Source organism: Argopecten irradians, chromosome 3, assembly GCF_041381155.1.
Source record: "Argopecten irradians isolate NY chromosome 3, Ai_NY, whole genome shotgun sequence".
NCBI classification, from domain to species: Eukaryota; Metazoa; Mollusca; class Bivalvia; order Pectinida; family Pectinidae; genus Argopecten; species Argopecten irradians.
Window position 1 is genome coordinate 70,707,555 of NC_091136.1, and position 18,087 is coordinate 70,725,641.

At 39.6% G+C, this 18,087-nt stretch overlaps 1 protein-coding gene across 1 annotated transcript in view; it reads left to right on the forward strand.

The window, feature by feature from the left end:
- LOC138319850 (uncharacterized) overlaps positions 1–18,087 on the forward strand; it is a 272,074-nt gene that overhangs the window by 171,845 nt on the left and 82,142 nt on the right. Inside the window, exons 21-22 of the mRNA XM_069262980.1 lie at positions 5,362–5,434; positions 5,948–6,001. Of these exons, the coding sequence (XP_069119081.1) occupies positions 5,362–5,434; positions 5,948–6,001 (127 nt within the window). The remainder of the gene's footprint in view (positions 1–5,361; positions 5,435–5,947; positions 6,002–18,087) is intronic.

The following is an 18,087-nucleotide window of genomic DNA, read 5'->3' on the forward strand; positions in this document are numbered from 1 at the left end:
TAAATATGTAGGAGTTGGTGGGTAACTAACAAATCGTTGGGTTTGTACTGTAACTGTATTAAATCATCACAACAAACAAACAATAGATAGATATGTAGGAGTTGGTGGGTAACTAACAAATCGTTGGGTTTGTACTGTAACTGTATTAAATCAACACAACAAACAAACAATAGATAGATATGTAGGAGTTGGTGGGTAACTAACAAATCGTTGGGTTTGTACTGTAACTGTATTAAATCATCACAACAAACAAACAATAGATAGATATGTAGGAGTTGGTGGGTAACTAACAAATCGTTTGGGTTTGTACTGTAACTGTATTAAATCATCACAACAAACAAACAATAGATAGATATGTAGGAGTTGGTGGGTAACTAACAAATCATTGGGTTTGTACTGTAACTGTATTAAATCATCACAACAAACAAACAATAGATAGATATGTAGGAGTTGGTGGGTAACTAACAAATCGTTGGGTTTGTACTGTAACTGTATTAAATCAACACAACAAACAAACAATAGATAGATATGTAGGAGTTGGTGGGTAACTAACAAATCGTTGGGTTTGTACTGTAACTGTATTAAATCATCATCACAACAAACAAACAATAGATAGATATGTAGGAGTTGGTGGGTAACTAACAAATCGTTGGGTTTGTACTGTAACTGTATTAAATCATCACAACAAACAAACAATAGATAGATATGTAGGAGTTGGTGGGTAACTAACAAATCGTTGGGTTTGTACTGTAACTGTATTAAATCATCACAACAAACAAACAATAGATAGATATGTAGGAGTTGGTGGGTAACTAACAAATCGTTGGGTTTGTACTGTAACTGTATTAAATCATCACAACAAACAAACAATAGATAGATATGTAGGAGTTGGTGGGTAACTAACAAATCGTTGGGTTTGTACTGTAACTGTATTAAATCATCACAACAAACAAACAATAGATAGATATGTAGGAGTTGGTGGGTAACTAACAAATCGTTGGGTTTGTACTGTAACTGTATTAAATCATCACAACAAACAAACAATAGATAGATATGTAGGAGTTGGTGGGTAACTAACAAATCGTTGGGTTTGTACTGTAACTGTATTAAATCATCACGATGAACAATAGATAGATATGTAGGAGTTGGTGGGAAACTAACAAATCGTTGGGTTTGTACTGTAACTGTATTAAATCATCAACAAACAAACAATAGATAGATATGTAGGAGTTGGTGGGTAACTAACAAATCGTTGGGTTTGTACTGTAACTGTATTAAATCATCACAACAAACAAACAATAGATAGATATGTAGGAGTTGGTGGGTAACTAACAAATCGTTGGGTTTGTACTGTAACTGTATTAAATCATCACAACAAACAAACAATAGATAGATATGTAGGAGTTGGTGGGTAACTAACAAATCGTTGGGTTTGTACTGTAACTGTTATTAAATCATCACAACAAACAAACAATAGATAGATATGTAGGAGTTGGTGGGTAACTAACAAATCGTTGGGTTTGTACTGTAACTGTATTAAATCATCACAACAAACAAACAATAGATAGATATTTAGGAGTTGGTGGGTAACTAACAAATCGTTGGGTTTGTACTGTAACTGTATTAAATCATCACAACAAACAAACAATAGATAGATATTTAGGAGTTGGTGGGTAACTAACAAATCGTTGGGTTTGTACTGTAACTGTATTAAATCAACACAACAAACAAACAATAGATAGATATGTAGGAGTTGGTGGGTAACTAACAAATCGTTGGGTTTGTACTGTAACTGTATTAAATCATCACAACAAACAAACAATAGATAGATATGTAGGAGTTGGTGGGTAACTAACAAATCGTTGGGTTTGTACTGTAACTGTATTAAATCATCACAACAAACAAACAATAGATAGATATGTAGGAGTTGGTGGGTAACTAACAAATCGTTGGGTTTGTACTGTAACCATATTCTTATGTTATATATTGTTATATACAAACCTTATTCTAGTATGTAGCCTGTATGCCTGGCATGTATGCTTATTCAAACTTTTTGGAATAGTTGGCTATGTATGCCAGTATATGTATAGTGTCTTCAGGAATAACTGAATGCAGAATCATAATATTTTACTTTTAAACCTTATTTAGCATGCTTTGCCCTATGTATACTTTAACTGTGCACTTGTACAGAAAAGATTGACACTTATTTTTGGCCCTTAGAATGTGTCTCCCATCTGACTTTGATATCTGGGTCTTGCATGACATTTTAGGTCATCTGACTGGAAGGGTCAGGATGACCTATTGTCATCATGCACCGTCCGTCGTCGTGCGCCGTATGCCGTGCGTAAACTTTTCATTCTAACGACTTCTTCTCAATAACCGAAAGGCCCAGGGTACTGATATTTGGCCTGTAGCATGCTGGGATGAAGGGCTACCAAGTTTGTTCAAATGAATGTCCTTGACCTTCATTCAAGGTCACAGGGGTCACAAAAGGCTAAAAAAAATTTAAACGACTTCTTCTCAAAACCCAGAAGGCCCAGGGTACTGTTATTGGGCCTGTAGCATGCTGGGATGAAGGGCTACCAAGTTTGTTCAAATGAATGACCTTGACCTTCATTCAAGATCACAGGGGTCAAATGAAGGGCTATCAAGTTTGTTCAAAAAGGGGTTGTGTTAGCTCTGGGTTGGGGGATGGGTTGTGTTAACTCTGTGTTGGGGGAGGGGTTGTGTTATCTCTGGGTTGGGGGAGGGGTTGTTTTATCTCTGGGTTGGGGGAGGGTTTGTTTTATCTCTGGGTTGGGGAAGAGGTTGTGTTAACTCTGGGTTGGGGGAAGGGTTGTTTTATCTCTGTGTTGGGGGGAGGGTTTGTGTTAACTCTGGGTTGGGGGGGGGTTGTTTTATCTCTGGGTTGGGGGAGGGGTTGTGTTAACTCTGGGTTGGGGGAGGGGTTGTTTTATCTCTGGGTTAGGGGAGGGGTTGTGTTAACTCTGGGTTGGGGGAGGGGTTGTTTTATCTCTGGGTTAGGGGAGGGGTTATGTTAACTCTGGGTTGGGGGGAGAGGTTGTGTTAACTCTGGGTTGGGGGAGGGGTTGTGTTAACTCTGGGTTGGGGGAGGGTTTGTTTTATCTCTGGGTTGGGGGAGAGGTTGTGTTAACTCTGGGTTGGGGGAGGGGTTGTTTTACTCTGGGTCTGGGTTGGGGGAGAGGTTGTGTTAACTCTGGGTTGGGGGAGGGGTTGTTTTATCTCTGGGTTGGGGGAGGGGTTGTTTTAACTCTGTGTTGGGGAGGGGTTGTGTTAACTCTGTGTTGGGGGAGGGTGTTTGTTTTATCTCTGGGTTGGGGGAGGGGTTGTGTTAACTCTGGGTTGGGGGAGGGGTTGTGTTAACTCTGGGTTGGGGGAGAGGTTGTGTTAACTCTGGGTTGGGGGAGGGTTTGTTTTATCTCTGGGTTGGTTGAGGGGTTATGTTATCTCTGGGTTGGGGGAGGAGTTGTGTTAACTCTGTGTTGGGGGAGGGTTTGTTTTATCTCTGGGTTGGGGGAGGGTTTGTTTTATCTCTGGGTTGGGGAAGGGTTGTGTTAACTCTGGGTTGGGGAGGGGTTGTGTTAACTCTGTGTTAGGGGAGGGGTTGTGTTAACTCTGTGTTAGGGGAGGGGTTGTGTTAACTCTGGGTTGGGGGAGGGGTTGTTTTATCTCTGGGTTGGGGGAGGGGTTGTGTTAACTCTGGGTTGGGGGAGGGGTTGTGTTAACTCTGGGTTGGGGGAGGGGTTGTGTTAACTCTGGGTTGGGGGAAGTGTTGTGTTAACTCTAGAGTAAAGGGAAAGGATTAACTATGTTGCTTGATTATTGATTTTTGCGGTGTCCTAAGATGTCTGACCTTGTTAACATTTTAAGTCAGTGCTTTTTAACATCCCTCATCAATGTTTTCACACCAGATTTTGTTTTTATTAACCTAAAACTTTGCATTTCTTGGTAGTGTGTGTATTGTGTGAAACCTGGTGATAGCTGTGTGTCTTCCTGTCTCCGGGGTAACCCGGTGATAGCTTTGTGTCTTCCTGTCTCCGGGGAAACCTGGTGATAGCTGTGTGTCTTACTGTCTCCGGGGAAACCTGGTGATAGCTATGTGTCTTCCTGTCTCCTGGGAAACCTTTTGTACTGTGTTTATCTCATTGTTTTATTGTACCTGTCCATGTTTTAAATTAAATCATCATATTTTGATAGATAATATTAACATCTAAATAATTAATAGCTGTCGTGGTAATCAAGGGTGAAAGTTTCCAGAAGAAAACAAAAAACAGCAGATAAGCTCACGGAGACTCTCTACAGTATTTAAACTGGACATGATATGTTTTGTTTTCAGGATGAAATCAATAATTTAGTTGTCATGGTAATTTGTTGGCTTGATTTCTATTGTTCATGTAATTTCATTTTGTAAGATTATTTCTGTAAACAGCATAGTCCACAGACTAGTGGAGTAAGGGGAAATAACTCTGACAGAGCTGTTGGTATATGTAGACATTCTGGTAACACCACTGAGAAATGTTTATATACAAATTTTGATGAGTAAACATTGTCACTCCATCAGACAACAATAGTATACACAACAAAAGGTGTGAATCATACATGAGTTATCTTTGATTTTTAGCCCACCATCATCAGTTTGTGGGCTATTCAAATCGCCTTTCGTCCATGGTCCGTCATCCTTCCGTCCTTCAGTCCGTCCTTTAACAATTTTTGTTACTGCTTTTTCTCAGAAAGTGATAAAGGGATCTTTTTCAAATTTGAAATATAGGTTCCCTTAGAGCTCTTGTTGTGCATATTGCATTTTGGGACCGATCAGTCAACAAGATGGCCGCCAGGCAGCCATCTTGGATTTTGATAGTTAAAGTTTGTTACCGCTATTTCTCAGAAAGTTCTAAAAGGATCTTTCTCAAATTTCATATGTAGGTTCCCCTAGGACCCTTGTTATGCATATTGCATGTTGAGACTGATTTGGCCGCCAAGATGGCCGACCGTCTGCCATCTTGGATTTTGATAGTTAAAGTTTGTTACCACTTTTTCTCAGAAAGTATTTAAGGGATCTCTCTCAAATTTCATGTGTAGGTTCCCCTAGGGGTCTAGTTGTGCATATTGCATTATGTAACTGATCAGTCAACAATATGGCCGCCTGGCCGCCATCTTGGATTTTGATAGTTACCGCTATTTCTCAGAAATTACTAAAGGGATCTCTCATAAATTCCATATGTAGGTTCCCCTCTGGCCCTAGTTGTGCATTGTACCTTTTGGGACTGATCGGTATACAAGATGGGCAACGGGCCACCATCTTGAATTTCATCGTTAAAGTTTGTTACTAACTGTTGTCAGACATAGATCTTTCTTTGGTGGGCGCAAAGATCCCTCTGGGATCTCTTGTTAGCTCACCTGACCTGAACGGCCGGTGAGCTTATGTCATGGTGTGCTGTCCGTTCTCCGTCATCTGTCCGTTTTCTGTCAGTCCATTAACATTTCCTTTAAACCGGTACTAATCATAGAGTTCTACACGGATTGTAACTAAATTTAGCCAGAAATAGTCTCTGGAAAAGCGGAAAAGAATTTGTATAAATCTTCGCTCTGATCCCAGAGGGCAAAAAAGAGGTAAATCATTTGGGCCTCTTGTTAAAGCTTGTTGGCAATTTCGGCAAGGCTCAATCACATAATCAGCAGAAAATACAGTATAGCCAGAATTGATCAAGACATCTCATACATTTTTTTACATTTGTGTACAAATGCTGAAGAATATACTGTACACGTCATTGAAACATCTTGTTAAACATTCTATTATTTGTTATCAGTTAGGGGTATATATTGTATTGACAATTGCATGAACAGTGTATGAATTGCATCATGATTACCTGATGAACCTGTAATTGTTTGATGGCCAAGCATGTGCATGCTTCCCTTTCTGTTTCAGTCATCAACTAGAAAAGGACTTTGATTCTGATCCCAAACGTATAGAGGAGGCCAAGTAAGTAATATACACAGGGGTCTGACATCAAACTTATAGACAATGCCAAGTAAGTAATATACACAGGGGTCTGACCTCAAACTTATAGACAGTGCCAAGTAAGTAATATACACAGGCATCTGACCTCAAACTTATAGAGGAGACCAAGTAAGTAATATACACAGGGGTCTGACCTCAAACTTATAGGGGAGACCAAGTAAGTAATATACACAGGGGTCTGACCTCAAACTTATAGACAATGCCAAGTAAGTAATATACACAGGGGTCTGACCTCAAACTTATAGACAATGCCAAGTAAGTAATATAAACAGGGGTCTGACCTCAAACATATAGACAATGCCAAGTTAGTATACACAGTGATCTGACCTCAAACTTATAAAGAAAGTAAATTAAGTAATATACACAAGGGTCTGACCTCAAACATATAGACAATGCCAAGTTAGTATACACAGGGATCTGACCTCAAACTTATAAAGAAAGTAAATTAAGTAATATACACTGGGGTCTGAATACTACAAGTACTAAAATATGTACTGTTTATAATTATAATGTTTTGTATAAAAGTTTTCCCATTGGTATCCTGTCATATGTTTATGTCTTACCTATAAAGTGCCAAATACCTTTTCATTTTTACACTTGAGAATGTATGGTGAGTGGGAGATGCAATGTTAGACATGTTATACAACATTTTAGTGACCATATCTGCAACTAGACCCTGCTTTTACATGCTGTGTAATGTGACTTGGTCTTCTGATTTGATTTTTACATACATAACCTAGTATGTTCAAATCTATTACATATTTGGCAGTCAGTCAACATTTACTATTTAAAGGGCACAAAATCAGGTTTGATTATTGTTGGACAGATCAACACAGACAATAGTTTATTGGCTAAAAGAGGTACGATGTGTGAACAGACTAAGTATGCTACAAAGTCTTACCAACTCTTTTACCTACAAATAGCTGTCATACTTTACCTTCAAATAGCTGTCATATATCCCAAGGCTGTAGGTCTCTTTACCTACAAATAGCTGTCATATGTTCCAAGGCTGTAGGTATCTTTACCTACAAATAGCTGTCATATGTCCCAAGGCTGTAGGTATCTTTACCTACAAATAGCTGTCATATGTCCCAAGGCTGTAGGTATCTTTACCTACAAATAGCTGTCATATGTCCCAAGGCTGTAGGTCTCTTTACCTACAAATAGCTGTCATATGTGCCAAGGCTGTAGGTCTCTTTACCTACAAATAACTGTCATATGTCCCAAGGCTGTAGGTCTCTTTACCTACAAATAGCTGTCATATGTGCCAAGGCTGTAGGTCTCTTTACCTACAAATAACTGTCATATGTCCCAAGGCTGTAGGTATCTTTACCTACAAATAGCTGTCATGTCCCAAGGCTGTAGGTATCTTTACCTACAAATAACTGTCATATGTCCCAAGGCTGTAGGTCTCTTTACCTACAAATAGCTGTCATATGTCCCAAGGCTGTAGGTCTCTTTACCTACAAATAGCTGTCATATGTCCCAAGGCTGTAGGTATCTTTACCTACAAATAACTGTCATATGTCCCAAGGCTGTAGGTATCTTTACCTACAAATAGCTGTCATATGTCCCAAGGCTGTAGGTATCTTTACCTACAAATAACTGTCATATGTCCCAAGGCTGTAGGTATCTTTACCTACATATAGCTGTCATATGTCCCAAGGCTGTAGGTCTCTTTACCTACATATAGCTGTCATATGTCCCAAGGCTGTAGGTATCTTTACTTACAAATAACTGTCATATGTCCCAAGGCTGTAGGTATCTTTACCTACAAATAACTGTCATATGTTCCAAGGCTGTAGGTCTCTTTACTTACAAATAACTGTCATATGTCCCAAGGCTGTAGGTCTCTTTACCTACAAATAGCTGTCATATGTCCCAAGGCTGTAGGTTTCTTTACCTACAAATAGCTGTCATATGTCCCAAGGCTGTAGGTCTCTTTACCTACAAATAACTGTCATATGTCCCAAGGCTGTAGGTCTCTTTACCTACATATAACTGTCATATGTCCCAGGGCTGTAGGTATCTTTACCTACAAATAGCTGTCATATGTTCCAAGGCTGTAGGTCTCTTTACTTACAAATAACTGTCATATGTCCCAAGGCTGTAGGTATCTTTACTTACAAATAGCTGTCATATGTCCCAGGGCTGTAGGTATCTTTACCTACATATAACTGTCATATGTCCCAAGGCTGTAGGTCTCTTTACTTACAAATAGCTGTCATATGTCCCAAGGCTGTAGGTATCTTTACCTACATATAGCTGTCATATGTCCCAAGGCTGTAGGTCTCTTTACCTACAAATAACTGTCATATATCCCAAGGCTGTAGGTATCTTTACCTACAAATAGCTGTCATATGTCCCAAGGCTGTAGGTCTCTTTACCTACAAATAGCTGTCATATGTCCCAAGGCTGTAGGTATCTTTACCTACAAATAACTGTCATATGTCCCAAGGCTGTAGGTATCTTTACCTACAAATAACTGTCATATGTCCCAAGGCTGTAGGTCTCTTTACCTACAAATAGCTGTCATATGTCCCAAGGCTGTAGGTATCTTTAACTACAAATAGCTGTCATATGTCCCAAGGCTGTAGGTCTCATTACCTACATAAAACTGTCATATGTCCCAGGGCTGTAGGTCTCTTTACCTACAAATAGCTGTCATATGTCCCAAGGCTGTAGGTATCTTTACTTACAAATAGCTGTCATATGTCCCAAGGCTGTAGGTATCTTTACCTACAAATAGCTGTCATATGTCCCAGGGCTGTAGGTCTCTTTACCTACATAAAACTGTCATATGTCCCAGGGCTGTAGGTCTCTTTACCTACAAATAACTGTCATATGTCCCAAGGCTGTAGGTATCTTTACCTACAAATAGCTGTCATATGTCCCAAGGCTGTAGGTCTCTTTACCTACAAATAGCTGTCATATGTCCCAAGGCTGTAGGTATCTTTACCTACAAATAGCTGTCATATGTCCCAAGGCTGTAGGTATCTTTACCTACAAATAGCTGTCATATGTCCCAAGGCTGTAGGTCTCTTTACCTACAAATAGCTGTCATATGTCCCAAGGCTGTAGGTATCTTTACCTACAAATAGCTGTCATATGTCCCCAAGGCTGTAGGTCTCTTTACCTACAAATAGCTGTCATATGTCCCAAGGCTGTAGGTATCTTTACCTACAAATAGCTGTCATATGTCCCAAGGCTGTAGGTCTCTTTACCTACAAATAGCTGTCATATGTCCCAAGGCTGTAGGTCTCTTTACCTACAAATAACTGTCATATGTCCCAGGGCTGTAGGTCTCTTTACCTACAAATAGCTGTCATATGTCCCAAGGCTGTAGGTATCTTTACCTACAAATAGCTGTCATATGTCCCAAGGCTGTAGGTCTCTTTACCTACATATAACTGTCATATGTCCCAGGGCTGTAGGTCTCTTTACCTACAAATAACTGTCATATATCCCAAGGCTGTAGGTCTCTTTACCTACAAATAGCTGTCATACTTTACCTACAAATAGCTGTCATATGTCCCAAGGCTGTAGGTCTCTTTACCTACAAATAGCTGTCATATATCCCAAGGCTGTAGGTCTCTTTACTTACAAATAACTGTCATATGTCCCAGGGCTGTAGGTCTCTTTACCTACATATAGCTGTCATATGTCCCAAGGCTGTAGGTCTCTTTACCTACAAATAGCTGTCATATGTCCCAAGGCTGTAGGTCTCTTTACCTACATATAACTGTCATATGTCCCAGGGCTGTAGGTCTCTTTACCTACAAATAGCTGTCATATGTCCCAAGGCTGTAGGTCTCTAGCCTGGCCTTATCAGTTTGTTGACTGTAGAAGTTATCAAACACACTCGCCAATAAAACCATATCACTGTGGCCAGTTAAACATCTTAACAGGGTCAATTTGGAAATCATCAGAAACTGGCCTTAGATTGTCAGATTGTATTACTCCAGCACATGGTAAGTCTAATAAGTTAACAATCCTAGTTTAAAAGAAGACCAGACATAATCCTGTATTATTTGAAGATATGAGTTTGACCTTAGTATCATTGACCTCTATTACCATAATACCAGAGTTTGACCTTGGTATCAATGACCTCTATTACCATAAGACCAGAGTTTGACCTTTGTATCATTGACCTGTATTACCATAAGACCAGAATTTGACCTTGGTATCATTGACCTGTATTACCATAAGACCAGAATTTGACCTTGGTATCATTGACCTCTATTACCATAAAACCAGAGTTTGACCTTGGTATCATTGACCTCTGTTACCATAAAACCAGAGTTTGACCTTGGTATCATTCACCTCTATTACCATAAGACCAGAGTTTGACCTTGGTGTCATTGACATCTATTACCATAAGACCAGAGTTTGACCTTGGTATCATTGACCTCTATTACCATAAGACCAGAGTTTGACCTTTGTATCATTGACCTCTATTACCATAAGACCAGAGTTTGACCTTGGTATCATTGACCTCTATTACCATAAGACCAGAGTTTGACCTTGGTATCATTGACCTCTATTACCATAAGACCAGAGTTTGACCTTGGTATCATTGACCTCTATTACCATAAGACCAGAATTTGACCTTGGTATCATTGACCTGTATTACCATAAGACCAGAGTTTGACCTTGGTATCATTGACCTGTATTACCATAAGACCAGAGTTTGACCTTGGTATCATTGACCTCTATTACCATAAGACCAGAGTTTGACCTTGGTATTATTGACCTCTATTACCATAAGACCAGAGTTTGACCTTGGTATCATTGACCTCTATTACCATAAGACCAGAGTTTGACCTTTGTATCATTGACCTCTATTACCATAAGACCAGAGTTTGACCTTGGTATCATTGACCTCTATTACCATAAGACCAGAGTTTGACCTTGGTATCATTGACCTCTATTACCATAAGACCAGAGTTTGACCTTGGTATCATTGACCTCTATTACCATAAGACCAGAATTTGACCTTGGTATCATTGACCTGTATTACCATAAGACCAGAGTTTGACCTTGGTATCATTGACCTGTATTACCATAAGACCAGAGTTTGACCTTGGTATCATTGACCTCTATTACCATAAGACCAGAGTTTGACCTTGGTATCATTGACCTCTATTACCATAAGACCAGAGTTTGACCTTTGTATCATTGACCTCTATTACCATAAGACCAGAGTTTGACCTTGGTATCATTGACCTCTATTACCATAAGACCAGAGTTTGACCTTGGTATCATTGACCTGTATTACCATAAGACCAGAGTTTGACCTTGTTATCATTAACCTGTATTACCATAAGACAAGAGTTTGACCTTGGTATCATTGACCTCAATTACCATAAGACCAGAGTTTGACCTTGGTATCATTGACCTCTATTACCATAAGACCAGAGTTTGACCTTGGTATCATTAACCTGTATTACCATAAGACCAGAGTTTGACCTTGGTATCATTGACCTCTATTACCATAAGACCAGAGTTTGACCTTGGCATGACCTCTATTACCATAAGACCAGAGTTTGACCTTGGTATCATTGACCTCTATTACCATAAAACCAGAGTTTGACCTTGGTATCATTGACCTCTATTACCATAAGACCAGAGTTTGACCTTGGTATCATTGACCTCTATTACCATAAGACCAGAGTTTGACCTTGGTATCATTAACCTGTATTACCATAAGACCAGAGTTTGACCTTGGTATCATTAACCTGTATTACCATAAGACCAGAGTTTGACCTTGGTATCGTTGACCTCTATTACCATAAGACCAGAGTTTGACCTTGGCATGACCTCTATTACCATAAGACCAGTGTTTGACCTTGGTATCATTGACCTCTATTACCATAAGACCAGAGTTTGACCTTGGTATCATTGACCTCTATTACCATAAGACCAGAGTTTGACCTTGGTATCATTGACCTCTATTACCATAAGACCAGAGTTTGACCTTGGTATCATTAACCTGTATTACCATAAGACCAGAGTTTGACCTTGGTATCATTGACCTCTATTACCATAAGACCAGAGTTTGACCTTGGTATCATTGACCTGTATTTGCCTTAGACTTGCTTATAGCTGACAAAGTTACCTCACTATAAACGCTTGACATCTAAAAACATCTCTGTGTCACAGCTAATTGTTTATCAATTACAGGTGAGAATATTGTACATACATAACAAAACACTAATTCACAAATAAAGGGTTTCAGGTCCTAAACAAGTTCTTTGTGTTGGTAACAGATTTTCCTACCTACAGTACATTAGGTTTACAATGATTTGAGGGTAGTGTTATGGACATATTACGTACATCACTGATATTTTACCTACCAATCTATGTGTAGATACTTGTAAGAATCACCTGTCATTGATTACCTGTGTAGTCGTTACAGACATAACTAGGGTATTTAAACTTGCCTAGCAGTGCATAGCATTGACTAAACTTTGTATTTCTATTGACTGGAATAATCAGATGTATTTATGATGAAACATCACATTTTACTGTCATGGCATATATACCCACAGCACAAAATAAAAACGATAAATACCAAAATAGGTGTGCTTGGTTTAAACTGAAAAGATATGTAAAAGAGTACTGATTGATCTGGCTTTAGAATTTTAATCTCTAAGTCTAAACATACATATTGATAGAGAGACTTGGTAGTGGTGAGGCCTGGACTGTGTCTACCATCTATAAGTGATGACAAATGTAAGGTGTATACTGCTAAATGTGGGTGATCTGAGGCAGTATCTCTTGGCCGACTGTCAACAGCCTGTGTACTTATCTTGTGCTGTTGTTGACATTGCTGAGGTGGTCCTAGACAGACATTAATAACTTGAGTGCCTCTATACATACTAAGGTGGACATGGCCACGCCTGATTCTACTGCCAACACCAGCTAGATCACATCAGTGTGAACAGAACTTTTAGGATACTTTTAGGACAACTATGGATGTATTACACATGGTATAAAAGGATGGGAAGACAGCTCGATCCTCTAGGATGTAACATTTTGTAATTACATGAAGATCATCTGTGACCTTCCATGTCGGTGACCATGAGGGTCATATGTGACCTCTGACCTTGTGACCGTGACTTGTCAGGGGGTTTGTGTTTATTTAGTAAGCATAAACACCAGTACAAGAATGTGAGACCTCTGTACATTCGGGATGAATAAACTTCTCCTTCTGAGCTATGCGGCTTCTCTACCAAACACTGTGGAACTGTCACCTCAGGGGCGGTAGGTCTACATAGTGATATCAGGCCCAGATCATGTATACTATGTAACTTCTCTACCAAACACTGTAGAACTGTCACCTCAGGGGCGGTAGGTCTACATAGTGATATCAGGCCCAGATCATGTATTCTATGTAACTTCTCTACCAAACACTGTAGAACTGTCACCTCAGGGGTGGTAGTCCTACATAGTGATATCAGGCCCAGATCATGTATTCTATGTAACTTCTCTACCAAACACTGTGGAACTGTCACCTCAGGGGCGGTAGGTCTACATAGTGATATCAGGCCCAGATCATGTATTCTATGTAACTTCTCTACCAAACACTGTAGAACTGTCACCTCAGGGGCGGTAGGTCTACATAGTGATATCAGGCCCAGATCATGTATTCTATGTAACTTCTCTACCAAACACTGTAGAACTGTCACCTCAGGGACGGTAGGTCTACATAGTGATATCAGGCCCAGATCATGTATTCTATGTAACTTCTCTACCAAACACTGTGAAACTGTCATCTCAGGGCGGTAGGTCTACATAGTAATATCAGGCCCAGATCATGTATACTATGTAACTTCTCTACCAAACACTGTGGAACTGTCACCTCAGGGGCGGTAGGTCTACATAGTGATATCAGGCCCAGATCATGTATTCTATGTAACTTCTCTACCAAACACTGTGGAACTGTCACCTCAGGGGCGGTAGGTCTACATAGTGATATCAGGCCCAGATCATGTATTCTATGTAACTTCTCTACCAAACACTGTGGAACTGTCACCTCAGGGGCGGTAGGTCTACATAGTGATATCAGGCCCAGATCATGTATACTATGTAACTTCTCTACCAAACACTGTGGAACTGTCACCTCAGGGGTGGTAGTCCTACATAGTGATATCAGGCCCAGATCATGTATTCTATGTAACTTCTCTACCAAACACTGTAGAACTGTCACCTCAGGGGTGGTAGTCCTACATAGTGATATCAGGCCCAGATCATGTATTCTATGTAACTTCTCTACCAAACACTGTAGAACTGTCACCTCAGGGGTGGTAGTAGTCCTACATAGTGATATCAGGCCCAGATCATGTATACTATGTAACTTCTCTACCAAACACTGTGGAACTGTCACCTCAGGGGCGGTAGGTCTACATAGTGATATCAGGCCCAGATCATGTATTCTATGTAACTTCTCTACCAAACACTGTGGAACTGTCACCTCAGGGGCGGTAGGTCTACATAGTGATATCAGGCCCAGATCATGTATTCTATGTAACTTCTCTACCAAACACTGTGGATCTGTCACCTCAGGGGCGGTAGGTCTACATAGTGATATCAGGCCCAGATCATGTATTCTATGTAACTTCTCTACCAAACACTGTAGAACTGTCACCTCAGGGGCGGTAGGTCTACATAGTAATATCAGGCCCAGATCATGTATTCTATGTAACTTCTCTACCAAACACTGTAGAACTGTCACCTCAGGGGTGGTAGTCCTACATAGTGATATCAGGCCCAGATCATGTATTCTATGTACTTTCTCTACCAAACACTGTAGAACTGTCACCTCAGGGGTGGTAGTCCTACATAGTGATATCAGGCCCAGATCATGTATTCTATGTAACTTCTCTACCAAACACTGTGGAACTGTCACCTCAGGGGCGGTAGGTCTATATAGTGATATCAGGCCCAGATCATGTATTCTATGTAACTTCTCTACCAAACACTGTGGAACTGTCACCTCAGGGGCGGTAGGTCTACATAGTGATATCAGGCCCAGATCATGTATTCTATGTAACTTCTCTACCAAACACTGTGGAACTGTCACCTCAGGGGCGGTAAGGTCTACATAGTGATATCAGGCCCAGATCATGTATTCTATGTAACTTCTCTACCAAACACTGTGGAACTGTCACCTCAGGGGCGGTAGGTCTACATAGTGATATCAGGCCCAGATCATGTATCTATGTAACTTCTCTACCAAACTGTGAACTGTCACCTCAGGGCGGTAGGTCTACATATGATATCAGCCAGATCATGTATCTATGTAACTTCTCTACCAAACACTGTGACTGTCACCTCAGGGGCGGTAGGTCTACATAGTGATATCAGGCCCAGATCATGTATTCTATGTAACTTCTCTACCAAACACTGTGGAACTGTCACCTCAGGGGTGGTAGGTCTACATAGTGATATCAGGCCCAGATCATGTATTCTATGTAACTTCTCTACCAAACACTGTGGATCTGTCACCTCAGGGGCGGTAGGTCTACATAGTGATATCAGGCCCAGATCATGTATTCTATGTAACTTCTCTACCAAACACTGTAGAACTGTCACCTCAGGGGCGGTAGGTCTACATAGTGATATCAGGCCCAGATCATGTATTCTATGTAACTTCTCTACCAAACACTGTAGAACTGTCACCTCAGGGGCGGTAGGCCTACATAGTGATATTAGGCCCAGATCATGTATTCTATGTAACTTCTCTACCAAACACTGTGGAACTGTCACCTCAGGGGCGGTAGGTCTACATAGTGATATTAGGCCCAGATCATGTATTCTATGTAACTTCTCTACCAAACACTGTAGAACTGTCACCTCAGGGGTGGTAGGTCTATATAGTGATATCAGGCCCAGATCATGTATTCTATATAACTTCTCTACCATCGCTATTTCTCAAAATGTACTGAAGGGATTTTTCTCAAATTTTATATGTAAGGTAAATTCCCCTTGAGCCCTTGTTGTGCATAATGCATTTTGGGACTGATCGGTCAACAAGATGGCCGCCAGGAGCCATCTTTGATTTTGATAGTTAATGTTTGTTACCACTATTTCTCCAAAAGTACTGAAGGGATTTTTCTCAAATTTCATATGCAGGTTTCCCTAGGAACCTAGTAGTGCATGTTGTATTTTTGGACATATCAGTCAACAGAGTTGAAGTTTGTTACTGCTTTTTCTAAGAAAGTACTGAAGCGATCTGTCTCAAATTTTCTATGTAGTATGTTTGAAAAAGTTTGAAAAGCAGAGAAAAGATCCCTCTTTCCATTGTAAGACATAGATCATTCTTTGGTGAGCATCAAGATCCCACTAGATGCTAGATGCGGGATGCCGGGTATAACGCCATGCTTTGTGGCTCCTTGTTATCGCTGTTTAGATATTTTTCTCCAAGTTCATGAATTGTTTCCCTTTGGTCTTTAGTTTAGCATATTGCATTTTGAGCCTGATCAGATACAGACTGTAAAACGACCATCGGAATTTTGTTAGAAGAAATTTGTTTCCGCAATTTCATGGGTTTATTATTTACAATTTCAAATTATTAAGTTAAGTATATTCCATTTGTAGATGGTGCTATGTATTCATTGATGAATAAACAGCATTATTGAAGGTTGACCATTGTAGTTTATTTGTAGTTTCTCATAGTATTTAATGGTTTGTAGGAAGAGGAAAAGAAGAATAAAATAATAAAAAAAAAGTTTTATCCATATGTCTGATATAGACTATCATTGGTGGGCACTGATCTTCCTCTGGGAGCTTCTCGTCTTCACAGTTTTGCCTCACTATATTCCATTAAGGGCTGGAGAGCTTACACAATATCACACAGGGCCCACCACCTGTATATATGTAGACTTTAATCATTTTAACGAAGTTTGTGATAGACAATTATCTTTAAGGTTACAGAGGTTAGGTATGTATTATATATATATGGATATATATTTTTTTTTTCTGAGTGGGGAGGTGGGGGGGGGGGCAGTAGTATACTACAGGAAGCAGGAGAGTGATTCTGTAGATATAATGGACCTCACATTCTTATACAGATTGTATGGTAGTATGGCTCAAATCTATTCTTATACAGATTGTAGTATTGACTCAAATCTATTCTTACACAGATTGTATACTCATGGCTCAAGCCTACTCGGTTATTGCATTAATTTTTCTGTATAGACAGATCAATCAAACCTCTATAGACATTACACTATGAAAACTGTCAGCAAAATTAATAATTAATAAGTCATCAGTGTTGATTAGGTTATATATGTGATGTGATACCTGGTACATTGATTACTGTTTGTACTACCTACCTGTTGTGGTCAGCTGCTATGGTCAGTTGTCAAGATGATTCCAAAGAAGCTGTTGTTTGTTTATCATGACAGTCTGAGGTTAATACTTACTGTTCTCATCAAGAAGTTTGGTACCAAGTAAGTCAGCTAATTAATGTTCTCATCAAGAAATTTGTACCAAGTAAGTCAGCTAATTACTGTTCTCATCAAGAAGTTTGGTAACAAGTAAGTCAGCTAATTATTGTTCTCATCAAGAAGTTTGGTACCAAGTAAGTCAGCTAATTATTGTTCTCATCAAGAAGTTTGGTAACAAGTAAGTCAGCTAATTACTGTTCTCATCAAGAAGTTTGGTAACAAGTAAGTCAGCTAATTACTGTTCTCATCAAGAAGTTTGGTAACAAGTAAGTCAGCTAATTATTGTTCTCATCAAGAAGTTTGGTAACAAGTAAGTCAGCTAATTATTGTTCTCATCAAGAAGTTTGGTAACAAGTAAGTCAGCTAATTATTGTTCTCATCAAGAAGTTTGGTAACAAGTAAGTCAGCTAATTACTGTTCTCATCAAGAAGTTTGGTAACAAGTAAGTCAGCTAATTATTGTTCTCATCAAGAAGTTTGGTAACAAGTAAGTCAGCTAATTATTGTTCTCATCAAGAAGTTTGGTAACAAGTAAGTCAGCTAATTATTGTTCTCATCAAGAAGTTTGGTAACAAGTAAGTCAGCTAATTATTGT